General features: G+C 44.2%; 1 protein-coding gene across 10 annotated transcripts in view; it reads left to right on the forward strand.

Moving 5' to 3' along the window:
- LOC137420995 (rho guanine nucleotide exchange factor 2) overlaps nt 1-20,537 on the forward strand; it is a 349,574-nt gene that overhangs the window by 197,295 nt on the left and 131,742 nt on the right. For 7 of the 10 annotated variants that reach the window (XM_078772071.1, XM_078772072.1, XM_078772069.1 and 4 more), the window contains 6 exons: nt 552-596; nt 1,623-1,679; nt 2,876-3,062; nt 3,363-3,477; nt 18,567-18,606; nt 18,739-18,858. In XM_078772071.1, the coding sequence (XP_078628197.1) occupies nt 552-596; nt 1,623-1,679; nt 2,876-3,062; nt 3,363-3,477; nt 18,567-18,606; nt 18,739-18,858 (564 nt within the window). The remainder of the gene's footprint in view (nt 1-551; nt 597-1,622; nt 1,680-2,875; nt 3,063-3,362; nt 3,478-18,566; nt 18,607-18,738; nt 18,859-20,537) is intronic. The other 3 variants (XM_078772076.1, XM_078772070.1, XM_078772067.1) reach the window with 2 other exon arrangements.

Below are 20,537 nucleotides of genomic sequence, written 5' to 3' on the forward strand. Positions count from 1 at the left end.
AGGACTGCAAACAACAGAACATTGATCGAGGTATGGTAACTGCAGCAAGGTGCTTCCCACAGTAGTTGGCATACTTTGATCAACATTCTGTTGATTCCATCCATTGTTCTGCTTGTCCACCGAGGAAGACCAACACTCGCCTTCACGAAGTCTGTTTTTCAATTCACAATTTAATTCCCTCTCTGGGAATTTGATCAATATATCAGATGACAATTTGATCTCTGACCTTGTTCGCCAGTTATTTTTCACTCGCCATGGGGATGCCGCTACATGTTCACTGTATTGATTGTCGTCTTGCATTGTTTATAATGTATATACGGATTAATCATTGCTGCTTTATGCTTACAAATTCTGCACAATCAAGCTTTTTAATGCTTGCAGTTTCTTTGTGGGGTTTCCATTAATGTCTAACATCTGATCTTCGTTTTCCTGTATGTTCAGACAACTTTGCTTTTAGTTTTTGCTTTCATTAATCATAAACTCAGAGAATCGATTTCTGTCTGTCTTTGGAATGATCCTGCCTAACGGTAATCATGTGTTCATGTCTTTAGTTCCATCGGACAGCTTCCTAGAGAATCGCGCTTCCATGAAAGGAGGTACAGCAATTCCGACACGATTATGAATTTCAGATTTAATGAGACAACTTGGGTTGCTCAATTTTTGACATCAATCAATTTAAGAATTATTTTGCTAGTTTTGTTTCTTGGTTCTGGCTCCTCGCCGCTCCCTTGGTCCTGGCTCCTCGTCGATTCCTCGGTCCTGGCTCCTCGATACTCCATCGGTCCTGGCTCCTCACCGCTTCCTCGGTCCTGGCTCCTCGCTGCTCCCTTGGTCCTGGCTCCTCGCCGCTCCCTTGGTCCCGGCTCCTCGCCACTCACTCGGTCCCGGCTCCTCGCTGCTCCCTCGGTCCCGGTTCCTCGCCGCTCCCTCGGTCCTGGCTCCTCGCTGCTCCCTCGGTCCCGGCTCCTCGCTGCTCCCTCGGTCCCGGCTCCTCGCTGCTCCCTCGGTCCCGGCTCCTCGCTGCTCCCTCGGTCCCGGCTCCTCACTGCTCCCTCGGTCCCGGCTGCTCCCTCGGTCCCGGCTCCTCGCTGCTCCCTCGGTCCCGGCTCCTCACCACTCACTCGGTCCTGACCCTTCACCGCTCCAACGTTCCTGGTTACTCACCACTCCTTCAGTCCTGGTTCCTTGCCTCCTACCAGTCTCCCCCCCCCCCCGATCCTCGCTGCTGTCATACCCTAGGCCCCCCCCCCCCCCTTGGATACTCCCACCTCTCATCCCACCTTCAGATCCTACTGCTGTCACCTCCCACACCCCCAGGTCCTCTTCACTTTCACCTTCCCCCTCAAATCCTCACTGCTGTCTCCCCCCCCACCCCACCCCATACCCCTTGATGCTTTGGGTTACCATTTAAAAAGTCTAGTTTCACAAATTTCAGAAGTGATTTTCACAGTTAATGTGATGCTCACAGCAATTCATACCAATGCAAGCTAATGCAGGATCAATCCTTTGCATACCCATCAAAGTGGTCGCTGATTCTTTCAAAACCAATGCTATTGATTGATTCTTTTTAAATCTCGTTTGTCTCTTCTTTTCAAATCCATCTTTCTTTGTCGTCACGCCAGTGTGAGCTGGTGCTCAATAAAGAAGGACCGACGGCCAAGTCTTCCCAATTACTACAGGTATTGTAGGAATTGATGAAAGTCTCAATAGGGCTGCCGGACAGGAACGACGAATCCCATGTTTCCTTGTAAAACCTTTTTGGAGCAAATGTTCTGCATAAGTTTGTTCATTGTTCATTGTGGTTTGTTCATATTATATAAGAGCAAATGTTCTTATGTAATATATAAGACATGGATCCTTCATTGTGGCACCTGTGCAAAGATCACCTTTTCCTATGGAGTTTTGCAATATTGCATCATTACCATCTCATTACCCTCACCAGAGGAGAGGCTATTGCATTTGAGTCCGTTTGTCTGTCTGTCTGTTACTTGCGAAAATCCAAGATTTTTCAAGTAAATTGGTTGGACTTGTGCGTTATTCTGTCTGCCTGTCTGTCTGTCTGTATGTCTGTCTGTATGTCAGTCGCCTACAGGTCACAATTTTCAACCGATCTTCACGTAACTTAACCAAATGGTAGAGTTGGTCTAAGCAAGAAGCCTATTGTTTTTTGGGTCAAACAGTCAATAGGTCAACATAGGCCTTTTGTTTACACCTTTATGTTTGCACATTTTGACCTTTTGACCTTTACACCTTTTGACCTTTACACCTTTTGACCTTTACACCTTTTGACCTTTACACCTTTTGACCTTTACACCTTTTGACCTTTACACCTTTTGACCTTTAGATTTCCAGAACATTTGTCCTATGCAACTTTTCAGATCTTTAACCCTTACACATTTACAACTAGACCATTTAGACCTTTAATTTGCAATCACCGACCTTTCATTTCGTACATTCTTCCATTTATTTACCACACAAAATACACCACGTAAAACGCATCCTGGCGAGGGTCTGCAATCTCTGATTGCTCTTTCTTGTTATTGTAGTTGTGTATGCTTGCCTGTTTTATCACTCATTCTCTTTGCTGTTTACCTTCCCATGACATCATGACCTTTCTTTCTCCTCAACACACACTGGAAAAGCTCCTTTAATAGCCATTATTAAATGTGCAATTTTTCTTGCTTCCTAAGTCCAACAAAACAACATGACTTGGGTTTAAAAAAAAGAAAACATTTGTAGCCGCTGTGCAACTCATGATGCATGTGATTTTTATTTTGGGTTGCGTCATCTTGAGATAAGTGCTTAAATCAGAACACCCAATTGGCACACTCTTAGAAGCACGGCTTTTGAATGATCTGCACGTCATTCCTGCCAGCTTCAGCCTGGAGTGTCTTGATGGTGGCGATGTGAGCCGGGATGATGAGGAAATGGTGGAGGAAGAATTGCAACCAGCTTGCAGCCGTGGACCGAGAGACCCTCGCAGAGCTCCACTTGTAGCTTCAGATGATGCAGATGTCAATTGGGCATTGCTGAGCTCGGCTAATTCTGCAGCAACAAAGAGAGTAAGAGCGTTGTCTGCACTTAAGGACCTCCGGTCGAATAATAAATAGTGAAATATAAAAGGGTTTCAATTGCTCAAGTTGGTATATTGTGCTGTGCTGCCATGCACTGCATGGCTATCAAAACGGGTCTTTTCCTTCTAACGTAAGGAAAATTGTCAACATGGAAATCTTCAGTTAGCAGTCAGAGAAAACTGAGCTAACCCAAAAAGTGTAGAACTTTGTGGATTTCTGAGTTTGGCTCATCAAATCCATGAAGTATGACTGCACATCAGCCTTTTTCATGTTCATACGTCTGTGCAGGCGATGCCTGGAGGCAGCAGGCACTGGGGTGTCTCGATGCCCAGCCTAGCTGGAATCGCCCAGCATGAAGCAGATGACAGGCTCTGGAGACAGCAAGGCTTCAAACACAAAGAAAGTGAGTGTCTTTTATAGACTTTATTTCTTTTCCTTTTGCTGAGATGGATGCAATCTTTCACTTCATAAGTGAGCATATTATCTAACAGCTATGTGGAATATCTTCAACTTTATATCTCAGACTGGCGCTTCCCCACAAATAATGTGCTGTCACATGAGCATATATTGTCGGTGGGCAGAGGTTATGCTTTCACCTTTATCTGTTTGTTTGCTTGTCTGTAAGAAGGATATCTCAAAAAGTTATGGACAGATTATGACAAAACTTGGTGGATGAATTGGGTAGGTGACGAGAACAAACAGATTAGATTTTGGTTCAGGTCCAGATGCAGATTTGGGGTATCGGTGGGATACAAAACGTTGAACTGTGAGGCCTGGTGGAGGAGGTATGCGCTCTATCGAGTGCCGTTCTAGTTCATTCCATTTGTTCATGCTCTTAGTATTTTTTTTCTCAGTTGTGTGCTTGCTTTAATTTTCAATTGGTACCCCTGTATCACATTCTGTTAAGCATTACACAATCTTTCATGAAACAAAACAGTACATACTGAACTACATTTTTAATACAAAAATATTGAGTTGCACCGGCTTGATAAGGTTCCATCCATTCCTGACCATGTGTTAATTCCATCATTCCTGTGGCCTCACTGACCTCTCGACAACTTGCTCATTTGCATTGGAGTGTTGTTTATGCTCCAATTGTGACTTGTGTTTCGAGCCAAAATCCATTACTATTGGCAGGTGAACACCACCACCTGAGTAAACCACGTAAGGTCTCATGGGAAGTTGATTGGTTGTTAGCATCATAGATGCTATTTTCTTGACGATCCTTGGGGAAATGGTTTGGAAAAATGTTCTTTTCTGACTCTATGGGACAAAATTCTAAAAAAAATTCTGTCACTTAGTCATATTTGTTTGAATGCACACCAGCTACGCTCGTAACCAATTCATAGATTGAGCTAAATCGCACTACTGAGAGATGTTCCACACTAATCCTGAGCTTTTTTTTTTGGAGAAGTACATGTTTAATCCCACTTGGTGCCAAACTCAAGCCTACCATCTATCAGTTCAGTCTCAGTTTGGTTTTCTCAATATCAGTTCCCCATTAATTCGTAGGTTCCATCTGGTAAACATGAAGCACCGTACGAGCAATGGAAGTGCAACTGGCACTATTGTTCCACTCATGGCAGAGTCTGAGGAAACGGTTATTTCTGAGAGGATGAAGCCAACATTTGTGAGCTTAGTACGAGCAACGACCTCTCTGGCTGTCTCGAAAATCCCCTTTATTTATTTTCTGACGACTCCATCCTCTACGGCGACATCCTTCATCCAGTCGAAGACAGGCAGGCTGCAGCCTTTTCCATTTCTTCAGACCTTTATAAAATCACAAGCTGGTCAAACACTTGGAATATGTCTTTCAATCCTGACAAACCTCACACTCTTACTATCTCGCTCCGAAAGGACTGTATGGCAAACCCTCCTATTGACTTTCTTACGAATCGAATCCTCTTGAAGAAGTCAGTCATTTCAAATGCTTGAGTGTCACGATCGGCCATGATCTTTCTTTGGCAAATCACATCTCCAATTTGGCCTCCAAAGCCATCCGCTGACTGGGCATCCTCTGTCATACAAGTCCTGCCTTGGCACACCTGAACTCCTATCCTCCTACAAGACCTTCATCCATGGTCTGACAGAATACTGCTCTCACTTCTGGGCTGACTCCCCTGTCTCACATCTTGCTCAGCTTGACACAGTGGAAAATTAGTCCTTCGAGATCATAGGAATCTCCTGCGATGAAGATGAGTCCATGGGCCTATCACCTTCCCATTGCAGGACAAGTCATTGGTCTCTGCCTTCTATGCCTCCTTTCTAGTTTTGCCCTCTCTGCTCTCTCCATGCTTCACCAACTTGCCTTCCCGCCAAGTTTCTGCAGGTTGCACGTGGTCGAACATCAATCCCTTTCTGGTGAAACTCCCCAAATCCAGAATCACTGCTCACCTCGACTAATTTGTTCCTCTTTTTCACACCTGTGAAACCAACTTCCACATCCTCTTCAATGTCATTCTTTCCTCCAGGTCTTCAAGTCAGCTGTTCACCACCATCTCAGATCATATCTATCCAAAACCATGATCTTTTCTACCCTCGTAATCTCCACCCGCAAGGCCATATCCTTCCAAATTTCAAGTTTTTTTTCCTACCTGAGATTTTGCTTCTGTATCCATCTTGTCCACCCTTTGCATCCTCCCCTAACCCTCATTCCTCCCCACACCCATTATTTGTCGAACTCTTCCTCTCTATAGTCGTTCAACCCTGTTGTTGGTGTTTCCCCCCCTCTCTGCTCTACCTTCTGTTCTGTAGCGTCATGATCTGTTCAATACTCTAGCTCTTTCAGGAGCCTTGTTCTTGTATACAAAGAACAAAAAATTGTTTTTTAAAAATGCTAAACCACATCACAATTTTGTTTTTGTTTTTTTTGGTCAGTGGGCATCTCCCAAGCTTACTTTGATTTTTGGATATAGGTACATATATATACATGTATATGTGGGAATCTTTGAAGGTGGGAAGCCTCGGTATGGATGGATCAGAAGTGGGGAGGGTGCTGAAGGTATAAAATGAAAAGTAGAAAACATAAATGGAAGAGAAAGAAGAAAAAGGAAATCAGGTTAGGAAAATTATGCATAAAAGGGAGTGCATGATTGTATGGGTCTTTGTAATTTATTTATGTATGCCAGGGAGTATTTATAAAAGATGGGATCAATTGCTAGCCTGAACAGTGTATAGAAAGGAACGCATGATTGTAGGGTAAGCTTCCTTTTTGAAAGGAAGGTCGGGGTGTGAGGGTGATTCAGAGATTCACTATTTGGCTACATAATATGTCGACGGTCTCCTGTCTGTTTGAATTTATCACTCCTCATGATTTCAGATGATGGAAGCCACCAACATCACAGGCTAACTAGATGTTTATCAACACCAATACTACAAACACTTAGTAAGTACCCAGAGGTTTCGGGCTGCGGGTACGTCACTCGATCTCACCTGGTGAAGGAATGTGCACATTAACACCCTTCGTATCTTGTGCACATCTTTCCTTTCTTCACGTAAATGTTTATTAACAATTTGTTTTCACTAATGGTTGAGGGTGTCTTATTGGTAAGACGGAAGTCGTTTGGCACTACAGATCTGAGAAATTTTTGCACATGTTCACGATATATACGTACATATGATATATGTAGACGCAGGGTGAGCCAGAAATATGGTTATTTTTAACACTCATGTAAAGGTAATAAAAAGTTGTATTTCAAAAATTCTTACAAGAAAGTGAAGTACATAACATGCCATTTATTTGTGGAAAATAACATCTCGGAGATGCGCATAATTTCGTCTGACACATTCCTCAAATCTTGGACGCCAATTATTCATGATGTTCTGCAACAAGGCCACGTCAATATCATTGATTTCGCATCTAATGTTTTCCTTAAGTTCATGAAGAGTTTGTGGACGGTTAACATGCACTTTGTCCTTTAGATATGACCACAATAAATAATCACATGTAGTCAAATCGGGTGACCTCGCTGGCCCTGGAATATCGCCGTTTCTGGAAATGCCATGCTTTGGAAAGAGCGCCCTTACAGTAGTCATGTACACTCTGGCAGCGTGGGAGGTTGCACCATCTTGCTGAAACCATGTCATTGGGCTCACTTCTACAAATCTGTTTAATTCTCTGGAGAGAAAATTAGAAACCATATCGGTGTATCGAGCTGCAGCAACAGTGGCGGCATTTCCGTTATTGTTCTCAAAGAAGTAAGGCCGTATGATGCTGAACGACGAAAGTGCACACCACACTGTGATATTAGGACTGTGTAACAGTTTCATGTGCATTTCTCTTGGGTTTTCGGCTGCCCAAAATCAAGTGTTTTGCTTGTTGACATAGCCACACAGATGAAAATGTGCTTCATCAGACATGAACAAATTGTTAGCAATTATTACGTATTACCTCCCCAAACCCCGGTTATGGTACACCTCAGCGTCCTCAGCGTCGACGAGTCTGGCATTTCACTCAGGCCAACTGGCACGGTCTTCAAGCAGCCATCAATCATCTGGACTGGTCTCCCATCTCTACCGCCTCTGACATCAACTCATCCTGGGAATTCTTTCAAAGTAAATTGCTCTCTCTCATGCACAGATTTATCCCATCTTCTCTTCAGTTGTCATACCCTTCCTCCCGTCCATGGTACACGGAATCTTGTGGTGAGGCTGTTGCCCTGAAACAACTTGCTTTCGTCTCCTGGAAAGCAAATCCAACGGAAGGAAATCTCATTTCCTTTCACAAAGCCCGAAACAAGTGTGTGTCCACCCTCAGGAGAGCCAGGAAACAATATCTCACCGTTCTCAAGACCGAACTCTCTTATCTGTCTCCCTCTTCCAAATCCTGGTGGCGTCTGGTCAAATCTGTTTCTGGTGTTTGTTCCCCCTCCATCCCCTCCCTCACCTCAAACGGCTTAACGGTTGACTCCGCACGTGCAAAAGCTGAATGCCTCAACTCTGTGTTTGCCTCTAAATCTTGTGTCCCAAACCCATCCCTCTCTGTACCCACCGTACCCAGTCGTACCCAGCTGCTCCTGGACTCTGTGTCCTTTCCTCCTGACAAGGTGGAAAAGTTTCTGTCAACCCTCGACTCTGATTCTGCAACTGGTCCTGACGGCATCAGCCCACGGGTCCTAAAATCATGTTCTTCTGCTCTTTCACTCCCTCTTTCTGTTGTCTTCACCCTCTCTTTTGCTCAAGGTCATCTGCCATCTGCTTGGAAATCAGCCAACATCACCGCTTTGCACAAAAAAGGTGCAAAAACAGATCCAAGCAACTACAGACCAATCAGCCTTCTCCCAATTATCAGCAAAGTCATGGAATCCATCATTGCTTCAGATATGAAATCTTTCCTCTTCTCCAATGGCTTGATCTCTGATCATCAATTTGGTTTCAGACCTGGTCACTCTACTCTGGACATGCTGCTTCTGCTTTCTCAACAATGGATGGAGGTCCTCAACGCCAAACAGGAAATTAGAGCCGTCTCCCTTGACATTTCACGTGCCTTCGATACGGTCTGGCACCCTGCTCTGCTCACCAAACTCTCCTCCTTTGGTATCCATGGAAATCTCCACGCATGGCTGGCGGACTTCCTCTCTGGTCGTAGTCAACGTGTGGCCCTGAATGGGTTTCTCTCATCTCCTCTTCCTGTCCAGGCTGGAGTTGCCCAAGGTGGTGTTCTGGGCCCTGTGCTTTTTCTGGTCTTCATCAATGATCTCTCTGACTCTCTTGAAAATCCTCTCTATCTCTTTGCTGACGACTCTACTCTCTGTCGCTCCATTCCTCATCCCTCAGATCGGCATTCTGCAGCCTCCTCACTCTCTGCAGACCTGGACAAAATCACAGACTGGGCAAACAAATGGAACATGTCTTTCAATCCTGATAAATCTCACACTCTTACGATGTCTCTCCGAAAAGACCGACTGGAAAACCCTCCCATCCACTTTCTGAATAATCCTCTCCAAGAAGTTCTGTCACTCAAGCTTTTGGATCTCACTATTTGCCATGATCTTTCCTGGGAAAACCACGTTTCAAATCTGACCTCCAAAGCCAGTCGCCGACTGGGCATCCTCCGTCGTGCGAAGTCCTTCCTTGGCACACCTGAGCTCCTCACCACATACAAGGCTTTCATCCGCAGCTCTATGGAATACTGCTCTCCCCTCTGGTCTGGTGCTCCTGCCTCACACCTAGCCCATCTTCACGCTGTTGAAACCAAAGCGTTCAGAATCATTGGAATCTCCCGCGATGAAGCTAACTCCAAGGGCCTTTCACTCACTCACCGCAGGCAGGTTGGTGGTCTTTTCGTCTTCTACTGACTCCTCTCTGGCCTTGCCCCCCCAGCCCTCTCTGGGCTCTGTCCCCCAAATATTCCTTCAGGTCGCACAAGATCTGCCTGCAACCCTCTTATGGTTAAACTGCCAAAATCAAGACTTTCTGCTCACCTTCACTCCTTCATTCCTCTTTTTTCCCGCCTCTGGAACAAACTCCCTCACTCTCTTCAATCCCATTGCACCCTCCAGGTCTTTAAAACAGCTGTTCACCACCATCTCTTATCCTCCCCCATCCAAAACCTTGATCTTTTCTACCCCCGCTAATTTCGGTCCCCTTGTGTTTTATACCTCTCCCCCCCGCCCTCCCCCTCCCACGCCTCCTGCCCCCAAGCCCTCTCCCTCCCACACTTCTCCCTGCTCTCAAATGTTGTGGTTGTGTGCTTCCCCTTCTCTCCCCATCTTGTCTTCCGCTCCCTCTTTTTGTGTGTTTTGTTTGTCTGGTTGATTTGTTTGTGAAATAAATGTTAGCTCTTTCACGAGCCTCGATTCAGTATACAAAAAAAAAAAACCTCAGAGTATCGAGAGGGAACGCGGCAGAAAATATTTATCTTGAGTGTTCTAATAAACCATGGTAAAACCACACCAATGCAATTGAAGACACAACAAGTAATTATATTAAGAACTCTCACATACACAATAACAACGCTCTTAAAGAAAGTATATATATATATGTATATATATATATATATATATATATATATATATATATATATATACACAAATAATTAAGTTAAGCACCCCCCCCCGTTTTTTTACAACCTCGCACATTACAAGTTTGTTGTCGTCAAAACAGTGTAATATACCCATGATATTGCTATATTTTCTGGAGAAGTGATATTATGGTCACATAAAAACATAACAATCATGCCGTTTTCAATATTTTATTCTGAATAATTTAAGGTGAAATTTTTTGGGAATTTTAGGCATATTTTCACCTCAATTTAAGTATGGAGCTATAGGTCCATCACGGACAGTGTGGATGACGTTTATGTTTTCTAACGTACAGTCATTGTTCTGAGAAGACCTCTAGCGATCTTTGCGTCAATAACGTGTGTAGGACCCACGTGATCGGATCACTGACTCAACCCTACGTCTCATAGACCCTGTAAGCCGTCGTATGCGTTGCTGTGGCAGGTTGTTCCATTCCCGATGTAATGCACGTTCCAATTCATCCAGATTGGCTATTGGAGGGACCATCTTCGCAATTTGTCGTCCCAACATGTCCCAAACGTGCTCGGGGGGGTTCAGGTCAGGACTGTACGCAGGCCAGGGGATGGTTGTCACAGCACCTTGCTCCAGCAAGGCTCGGACGCGTCTCGCACGGTGAGGCCTGGCGTTGTCATCCATGAAGATGGGTCTGCTGGCGAGGGTGTGGTCATCGAAGTGCGGGATTACGGTGGTATTCAGGATTTCCTCGGCATATCGCTCTCCGTTGAGGTTACCTCGCACAGTTATCAGGTCCAATTTACAGTCATGGGAGAAGCATCCCCAGACCATAATCGAGCCACCACCAAAGGGTACCGTTGGTTGAATGTTTTTAGGTGCATACGCGGTGTTTTTGTGGCGCCACACCCGAACACGCCCATCTGTCACGTACAGCAAGAACCGGCTTTCATCCGACCAATGAACTCGCCTCCAAGACCGGATGTTCCATCCACGTCGCGCTAGGCACCATGCCAAACGCTCCCTCTGATGTCGTTCGAGTAGCCTTGGATGCTTGATCACTCGTCTTGACCTTAAACCGGCCGATTTCAGGCGGTTCCTCACGGTACGGTGACATAGCCTTCTGTTGGGCAGCCAGTTGTCCTTCAGGAAATGGCTCGAGGCGAAGGGATATCGTCGCACCAGTCTCAAAAGCGCTCTATCTTGGCGGACTGTTGTCACGCGAGGTCTTCCAGACCTTGGGCGGTCCTTCACCGCATCCGTTTCCTGGTGTTTCTGCACCAACCGACTGATCACCGAATGGTGGTAACCAAACGTTCGAGCTACAGCTTTTCTGGACATTCCGGACTCGATCATGCCTATTATCCGCCATCTTTCTCCGTCCGACAACCGTCTACGAGCCACCATTACGAGAAAATGACCATGTAACCCCCACACGAGCTCAGGCGTGACTTGCAATAACCCGTGATGATAGTGCATTTACAGAAAATCACGACCACGTGGATGATAACACGTGCTGCACGAGCGATGGGCGTCACAGATGCGTGCACTCATCTGCATTTCATCAATGGATAATTGCTAATGTCATACCAATCATTATTTGATCTCACATACCTTAGAATATATGCCAATGTATACATATACACAAAGAATATATATTAGGGGGTGCTTAACTTAATTCTTTGTGTAGGGGTGCTTAACTTAATTCTTTGTGTATATATATATATATATATATGTGAGTGTATGTGTGAGAGTTCTTTTTCTCACTATGTGAGAGTTTTTCACATTGTGTATGTGAAAAACTGTGAGGGTTTTACTGTGTATATATATATATATACACACAGTAAAACTTCCTCCAACGCGGCTTCCTCGAACGTGGTTTCTAATTTACGTGCTGAATTAAATGCGTCAAAACCTCCCCAACGCGAGGGTGTGTTTCGCATTTACGCGATCGTGGCTGGTGTTTTCCCAAAGATTTATATTATTCTTATTCCTTCTTACTATGCTGTACTTTACTTAACCCTTGTACACACAAGGCAGGTGTTCTTAGGCTAAATACAAGGCTAAAAAGATCCCCCTTGTGTGGACAAGGGTTGATTAATATTTAATTTATATGTACGATGATACGAGTTGCCACCTGCCGTCATCGGCGATCGCAGTTCGATTTTACATTCTGGATTAATTGCGACAAAAATGGCCGGCCTTTACCCAAAGATTTTATTCTTTTTCCTTATTACCTTGCTTAATTACCATTTAATTTATATACACGCGCGGCACGAGCTGCCACCTGTCACCATCTCCGAACCTGCTGCCATCAATTGAGATTAAGTCGATCATTATGGCTCCCAAAAGACCCAATTTGAACCAACCAGACAAGAAGAGGAGGAAAACTATGACCATGGAGGTCAAACTTGATATCCTGAATAACTTATCATCAGTTTCTGCTTCATCTTTTGCCAGGCAATATGGCGTGAATGAATCAACCATTAGGACGGTTCGGAAGGCCGAAGATAAAATCCGTTCCAGCGTTCGTGCAGGAGCCTCCATCGCAACATCATACGTTAGCAGGAGAGACACCCTTGTTGAAAAAATGGAGAAAAGATTGAGTGTCTGGATCGAAGATCAGAACCAGAAAAGTGCTCCAGTGGATGGGCCCATTATAAGAAGAAAGGCCATTAGCATCTACAATTACCTGAAGAAGGAAGTCCAACCTGATGAAGAAACAGAAGAAACTGAGTCTTCTCCAGCACCATCATCATCATTTCAAGCAAGCAGGGGCTGGTTTGACAAATTTAAAATTATATATAACCTCCATAATGTCAAGCTGACTGGAGAGGCTGCTTCTGCTGATGTAGAAGCAGCTACAGAATACCCCAAAAAGGTTCAGAAGCTGATAGAGGAGAAAGGTTATCTGCCAGAACAAGTCTTCAATGCAGATGAGACAGGTCTATTCTGGAAGAAAATGCCCAATAGGACCTGGATTTCCAAAAAAGAACGAACTGCCTCAGGAGTTAAAGCTGCAAAAGACAGATTCACCCTTCTCTTTTGTAGCAATACTGCTGGGGTCTTCAAATGCAAGCCAATGCCTCCAACCACCTCACAATAAGGTTATTTTGCAATAATACAGTACTATTTATGATACTCACACTTATTTTAATGTATATTTAATAATGCTGCACCATTCCATACAAAGAAACATGTAAAAAAAAATCAAGGCTGTTTTAGGGTCCGTTTTTTGGGAGCCTGGAACCCATCCCCAATTTCCCCATACGCTTAATGATTCCTCCAACGCGAATTCCTCCAACGCAAATTCCTCCAACACGAGGTTATCCCAGAAAGTATCCCCCACGTTGGAGGAAGCTTCACTCTATATATATATATAATGCCAACTGAAGACTGGATGGGATAAATCTGTGCATGAGACAGAGCAGTTTACTTTGGAAGAATTCCCAGGATGAGTTGATGTCAGAGGCAGTTGAGATGGGAGACCAGTCGAGATGATTGATGGCTGCTTGAAGACCATGCCAGTTGGCGTGAGTGAAATGCCAGACTCGTCGACGCTGAGGAGGCTCTCTGAGAATGGCCAGAGAGATGTCCACTTTAACAAGCACATGATCAGATGAACCGATTGGAGCAGAAGAAGAGCAGCAGACATTTGCAGGGAAGTTTGTCATAATCAAGTCTAGAAGAGAAGATGCTCCATTAACTGATATCCCGGTCGGGAAATTGACGGATTGTGTCAGTCCCAGTGAGTCGCAGAAGTCCTTTGCTGAGGTGCCATGGCTGGTGAGAGAGGAACCCACACCCAGCCAGCTGGCATGATGACAGTTGAAATCACCACATATGAGGAAGAGAGAGTTGGGGTGAGCAGATAGAATTGGGTCCATGTTAGCAGACAGCGAGATGTAGATGGAGTCATCACTGTTTGGTGGACGGTACAGCACACATATGAACAAAAGGTGGGAGTGAAGGGGAAGCCATAACCAGAGGTACTCCTGGGGGCGAGGTGGAGAGAGAGGACAGTGCAGGCAGAGTGAGGAAGAGAGTTTTTGATAAAGATAGCAACCCCACCTCCAGGATGAGGCTCAGGTCTATCATACCGGAGGAGGGAGTAACCAGGGAGAGATGATAAGGAATCAGAGACATCTTGAAGGAGGAAAGTTTCTGTTAAGCAGATTAAGTCTGGTTTGTCAGAAGCAACCTGTATAGAGAGATCAATCAGGTTTGAGCGAAGGCCCCGGATATTTGAGGTCCATACCATTAAGGAAGAGGATGGGGGAGCATCGGATACAGGACAGGGGAGGGGAGGGGTAGGGTAAGATGAGGTGGAGGAGGAGGAGGAGGAGGGAGGGAGAGCTGTTGATAGTGTGTCAGAGATTTCAGAAGAGCTAGAAGAAAGGGAAGGATGAGGGGGACAAAAGGTTTGATGGTGATTGGATGAGGCACAGTGAGGTGTTGTTTGAGGGGGCGGGGGGGGGGGGGGGCAGAGCGAGGAAGAAGGTTGGAGGAGATGGAGGTAAAAGTTGGAAGGGAGAGGTAAGAGGTAGCGGGGAGGACGCTTTGAGGAGGAGGGGTGAGAGGGAAGAATTGGAGAAAAAAGGAGTGTGGGGAGATTTGAGGGGGAGGGTGGAGTTTTGAAATGGAGGGAGTGAGGGGGGAATTAGGAGGGGAGGAGCAGTTTTGGAGGGGAGGGGTGAGGGGGGAGTTTAGGAGGGGAGGAGTGAGGGGGGAGTTTAGGAGGGGAGTGGCGAGGGGGGAGTTTAGGAGGGGAGGGGGGAGTTTAGGAGAGGAGGGGTGAGGGGGGAGTTTATGAGGGGAGGGGGGAGTTTATGAGGGGAGGGGTGAAGGGGGAGTTTAGGAGGGGAGGGGTGAGGGGGGAGTTTAGTAGGAAAGGGGCAAAGGGGGAGATTTGAAAGGGATGGGTGAGGGGGGAGTTTCGGAGGGGAAGGATGAGTATGGATTTTCGAAAGTGTTGGACGATTAATGGAAAACGAACATTTATTTTTATTGCAAAATGAGTTTCTTCGGATTTTCAAGTCAGAGATCCGATGGAAAACGTTGGAGGAGGGGTGGAATGCAGGTGAGTTTTGGGAATGTAGGAAAGAAGAACTGTAAGAGATTGAATTTTTATTTGAAATTAAGAGATTTGGTGAGCAAATCAAAAACAACCTTTTAAAGAAGAAAAGTGTGTTATAATATACAACAGAATACAAAACTTCAGGGGAAAGTTCACTAAACCGTGAAAACGATCTGCGGAAATTCCCTAAATGAGGGCATGAAGGATTCCTAAGGGGGATTAAGGATTCCAGCACAGTTTCAGAAGCAGGAACAGAAGAATAGGAGATTGACAGAAAGGAGAGCAGAGAACGAAGGAACAGGTAGGTGTATAAGCAAATGTGTTCGTACTGGAGGAGAGGCCTACTTTTTAAATTCTTCGTTCATGTTTTTTTGAAGGTTCGGTGAAAGTGGATCAGAGGAAGAAGGATAAAGTTGAAGAAGTATGGTGAGAAATGGAATTGGAAAGGTGTCGGCTGGAGAGGATTGAGTTGTGAAGGAAGGAGAGAAAAAAAAACCGGGTGGCGTGAAACACGTGGTCGACGATCGAACGAACACGGGGAGAGAAGGAAATTGTATACATATATATATACAGTCACGTGAAAAAGTAAGTACACCCCATGTAAAGTTTTGACTTTTTCAACATATTTCAACATACAGCTATTTGATCTTCATTTCAACAATATTGACAGATAAAGGTGATATAATATAACAAATATCATGAAACATTTACATTTTGTAGTCCATTGTATAATTTAAATAAACATAAATGCAAATTTCACATGTGGAAAAAGTAAGTACACCCTTGGCTCTAATAGGTGGTATTGCACCCTTTGGCAGAAACAACCTCAAGTAGGCGTTTCTTATAACTGTCTACCAGTCTCTGACATCGACTGACATCCAGTCCAGTCCAGTCCAGTCTGATATCCAGTCCAATTGAATTTTTGCCCACTCCTCCATGCAGAATTCTTTCAGCTGTGTGATGTTTGAGGGGTTTCTTGCATGCACAGCTCGTTTCAAATCCCCCCACAACATCTCGATGGGATTTAGATCCGGGCTTTGACTTGGCCATTCCAGAACCCTCCATTTTTCTTTTCAGCCATTCCTTGGTGGATTTACTGGTATGTTTAGGATCATTGTCATGTTGCAAGGTCCACCTTCGGTTGAGCTTCAACTCTCCGACAGATGGCCTCACATTATCCTCAAGCACCCTCTGGTACAATGAAGAATTCATAGTGGATTCTATGATGGTGAGCTTCCCAGGCCCTGATGCAGCAAAGCTGCCCCAAACTATAATATTTCCACCACCATGCTTTACAGTTGGTATCAGGTTCTTGTGGTCAAATGCTGTCTTTGGTTTTCGCCAAACATGTCTTCTGGTACTGTGGCCAAATAGCTCTACCTTTGACTCATCTGTCCAGAGCACATTGTTCCGGAGGTGCTGGTCTTTGCCTAGGTGTTCATTGGCAAACTTTAGTCTTGCCCTGATGTTCTTTCTGGACAGCAAAGGTTTCCTCCTGGCAGACCTCCCATGTAGATCAAATTTGTGCAGCTTCTTTCTAATGGTAGACTCGTGTACTTTGACATCAACAGTGGCAAGAGCTACCTGTAGGTCCCGTGATGACATTCTGGGGTTCTTAGAGACTTCTTTCAGCATCTTACGGTCTGCTCTCCGGCTGAACTTGCTGGGGCGGCCTGGCCTGAACAAGTTGGCAGCTGTTTGGAATCTTCTCCACTTGCAGATGATCTTCCAGACAGTCGAATGATTGATTTCAAATTGTTTGGAGATCATTTTAAATCCCTTCCCAGACACTTAGGCATCTATAACCTTCTTTCCGAAGGCCTCAGAGAGCTCTTTTGATCTAGGCATGGTGACGCCGCACACTTCAACAACAAAGAGCAAACCAAACTAAATGTCTGAGGTTTAAATAAGACAGGATCCTCCAAGATCCTCTCCAACAATGTTCTAATCATTTGCACCTGAGCTGGTGCACCTGATTCGAATTTTAGGTATTTGAAGTAGTGATAAATGTCGGGGTGTACTTACTTTTTCCACATGCAAAATTTGCATTTATGTTTATTTAAATTATACAATGGACTACAAAATGTAAATGTTTCATGATATTTGTTATATTATATGACCTTTCTCTATCAATATTGTTGAAATGAAGATCAAATAGCTGTATGTTGAAATATGTGGAAAAAGTCAAAACTTTACATGGGGTGTACTTACTTTTTCACGGGACTGTGTGTATATATATATACACACACACACACACACATATATACACGCACACACATATACACATACACATACACTTTTTTTTTGGGGGGGGGGGGGGGAATTAAGACTTTAAACAAAGGGTAAGATGTTCGGGGAAGTATGGGGTGTAAAAAAGCCTGGAAAAAAACAGTGAGAGAACGAAAGTAAATGGACCACAAACGACCGCCGAGAGGAGACGACAAAGCCTCGACTCCTGGAAAACCAGGCCTGAAAAACGCGGCAGGAACCAACAGACGATTATGCACACGTATGCACGATTTACACTGAGATCTAACTCGAAACACACAGTCGGCACTCACACCGTAAAATAAAAATAGTTTTGACAAAAATACAAATGGGTAAAATTCGTAACTTTGGTAGCATGAAGAGCTTGGAAAAACACACGACCTCGCCAGAAAAACTGGAAACGGAAGTGAATGGCCTTTAAGTAAAGCTTATTGTTTCATAATCTACATTTAGAAGAAGTTCATCCAGGTTAGTTTTTCATGAACCAGCTGGTCAGGCCTGCCGTTTGACCAAAGGTGACAATAATTTGGAATTTCTTCAGTGTGCCGATGATAACTGGCCGACTATTCCTGAAACGCACCGTGAGACATTTAACCTCGACCAACTAATGCTAGCAGCTGGGAGAACCGGCTTAATGTCCATCTGAGGGACGGCACTTTGTGATACAACCGTCTGCTTGTGAAACACCAATGTGACAGTTTATAGTCGCACCAAGGATCAATTCCATACGAGACGGCTCAAAGGTAAGTGTGCTATCTGCGTACCATCTGGTCAGAAGTTGATGATTATACACACAATTTTACCTGAAGGTTACCTCAGAGGTGAGTACAGCTCAGAGATGAGTCGAGGCTACAGTAGTTAACATAAATTATAAAAGGCTATAGTTATAATAAATCCAGAGGCATGTGCCATAAATGGTCCTTTGCAGAGCTATCTCTATTAGTGCGAGTGGAGCCACCAGAAGTGCTCCCGTGGCATGTTACCATGCCGAGAGGCGAGTCTCCACAATCCTGATCTCAGCAAGAGAATGAGCAGTACAAGGAACTTTCCTCAAATGTCAACTGAGTCCGGCAGTGCAATATACCTTCAACATTTTTGCTTCCTCCTGACGAGACATTTTAGGATTTTTACATTTCAAGTACATGTTGTTCATAACGTACTCGTGTCTTTCAGGGACCAAGCTGAATGCACAATTCAATGGCTCTGTTACCAGGTATGGGAATTTAAATAACGCTGTTTGTGTGATCATAGTACGTTCTTGATTGATTACGAAGGTCCATATCTGCTCTTTGGACTGTTGCGTATGTGAAGCAATTGATATTTTTGATGTGCCGCCACTCCACAGCCTTCAGGCATTTGGTTCAAGGCGAGGGAGTGAGAAGTACGTCAGGACTGGAGCCGATTCTCTTCCAAATCTCCAGTCCGACATCTATGGCTCACAGGTTTCTCTCCAAGAGTGCATCGAGTGAGTATCTTTTTCGCATTTCACTTTTAGCCATTCCCTTCTCCTTAGCAGATTTTTTTTTTTTGTACAAAAGCTTTGTGCTTGTGTAATGATTATTATCGTGGGAGACGACAGCTGGTGTGTGTGTGTGTGTGTGTGTGTGTGTGTGTGTGTGTGTGTGTGTGTTTGTGTGTGTTTGTGCATGCATGTGCGTGCATGCGCATTTGCACATGTGGCTGTCATGTGTCCGGACCATAACCTCATCTCACAGGTTGCAAAAGTGGATGCATACTGCGACTCACACATGATATTGCATGTTACTCAACTATATCGTATACTTTGTGTTCATCATTTAATTGAAGCTTTTGTTTTTACTGAAAAGCTTTATTATGAGATTACTAGCCGAAGTACCAGGTGCTGCCTGGGGAAATTCAATGCAGTATGTATTGAATTATTTCCTGCATGACAGATTGGGGAATGATGGCCTTATGGTTTCATATGAATTACCAATCTTGGGTGTTGCAAAATGAGCTTGGACTTGTATTGGAATGCTTCACCTTCTAAGGGTGCCAAACATGCTGCCCTGGAGGCTGTTTGTCTTCATTTCTGTGTAACATACGTGGAGGATTGCAGTGGGGGAGCATGACCACGGTGGTGTTATAATAAATCCGGAGGCGCAATGCGCCCTTATGCTCCTTTGCACAGCTATCTCTATTAGGATGAGTATATTCATGTATATTTCATGTATGTATACATAGCATATTCATGAAGCTGCCAGAAGTGCTCTAGATTAAAGTTAAAAAGGATTAAAGGTCATTGTGCTTCATTGTGCTTCCCCTTCTCTCCCCATCTTGTCTACCACTCCCCTTATTATATATTTTGTGTGTCTGTTTGATTTTTTTTGTGTGATAAATGTTAACTCTTTCACGAGCCTTGATCCTGTATACAAAAAAGAAAGAAAGAAAAAGGTAGATTGAAGTTTAAAAGGAACAACAGACGGATTGTACAAGGACTGGGAGGATTAGAGGTAGAGAAGAAACGTATGAAGGGATTATACAGTGTCCATTAGTAACTTGCAAACATGTGACCTCAAATATAATCTTCACAAAACATATTACTTGATCGCTCCCAGGAAAACACAGGCAGGGTATAAGAACATACTCAAGGCCTGAACACGGAAGTGTTTTAATATACGTGTGTAAATCAGTCTTTTTAATAACAGGCACACATGTAAACATTACATTAATTGTATTTGTGTTGTTGACATCGAATCACGATATACAACCTCAACATATGATCTTCACAAAACATATTACTCGATTGCTCCCGGGGAAAAAGATGCAGGCATGTTTAAGCATAAGACTCAATCAAGGCCTGAAGGCCAATTATATCTGATTGAAATATTTTTTTCTTTTTCAATTTTTTTTATCCAAACATAGCCCTCAATCTTCCTCTGGATGAAAGAGGAGGCCATGCAAAGCTTGGTTGCACTGGTTCCTATAGGCTAGTTGGAACAAACAAACATGCATAAATGAATGAACGAACAAACAAACAAACTTTCTTCTTTATATATTAGATAGAGAAAACAAATGAACAATTGGGTCAAAATGTCAAAGAGCAAACCGAAACCACTCGACATTTCCGAAACCACTCAACGAAAAAAATTGAAACTTGGCATATGTCATAAACTCTCCATGGGG

This window comes from Myxine glutinosa, chromosome 2 (genome assembly GCF_964187855.1).
Source record: "Myxine glutinosa chromosome 2, kmMyxGlut1.1, whole genome shotgun sequence".
NCBI lineage: Eukaryota > Metazoa > Chordata > Myxini > Myxiniformes > Myxinidae > Myxine > Myxine glutinosa.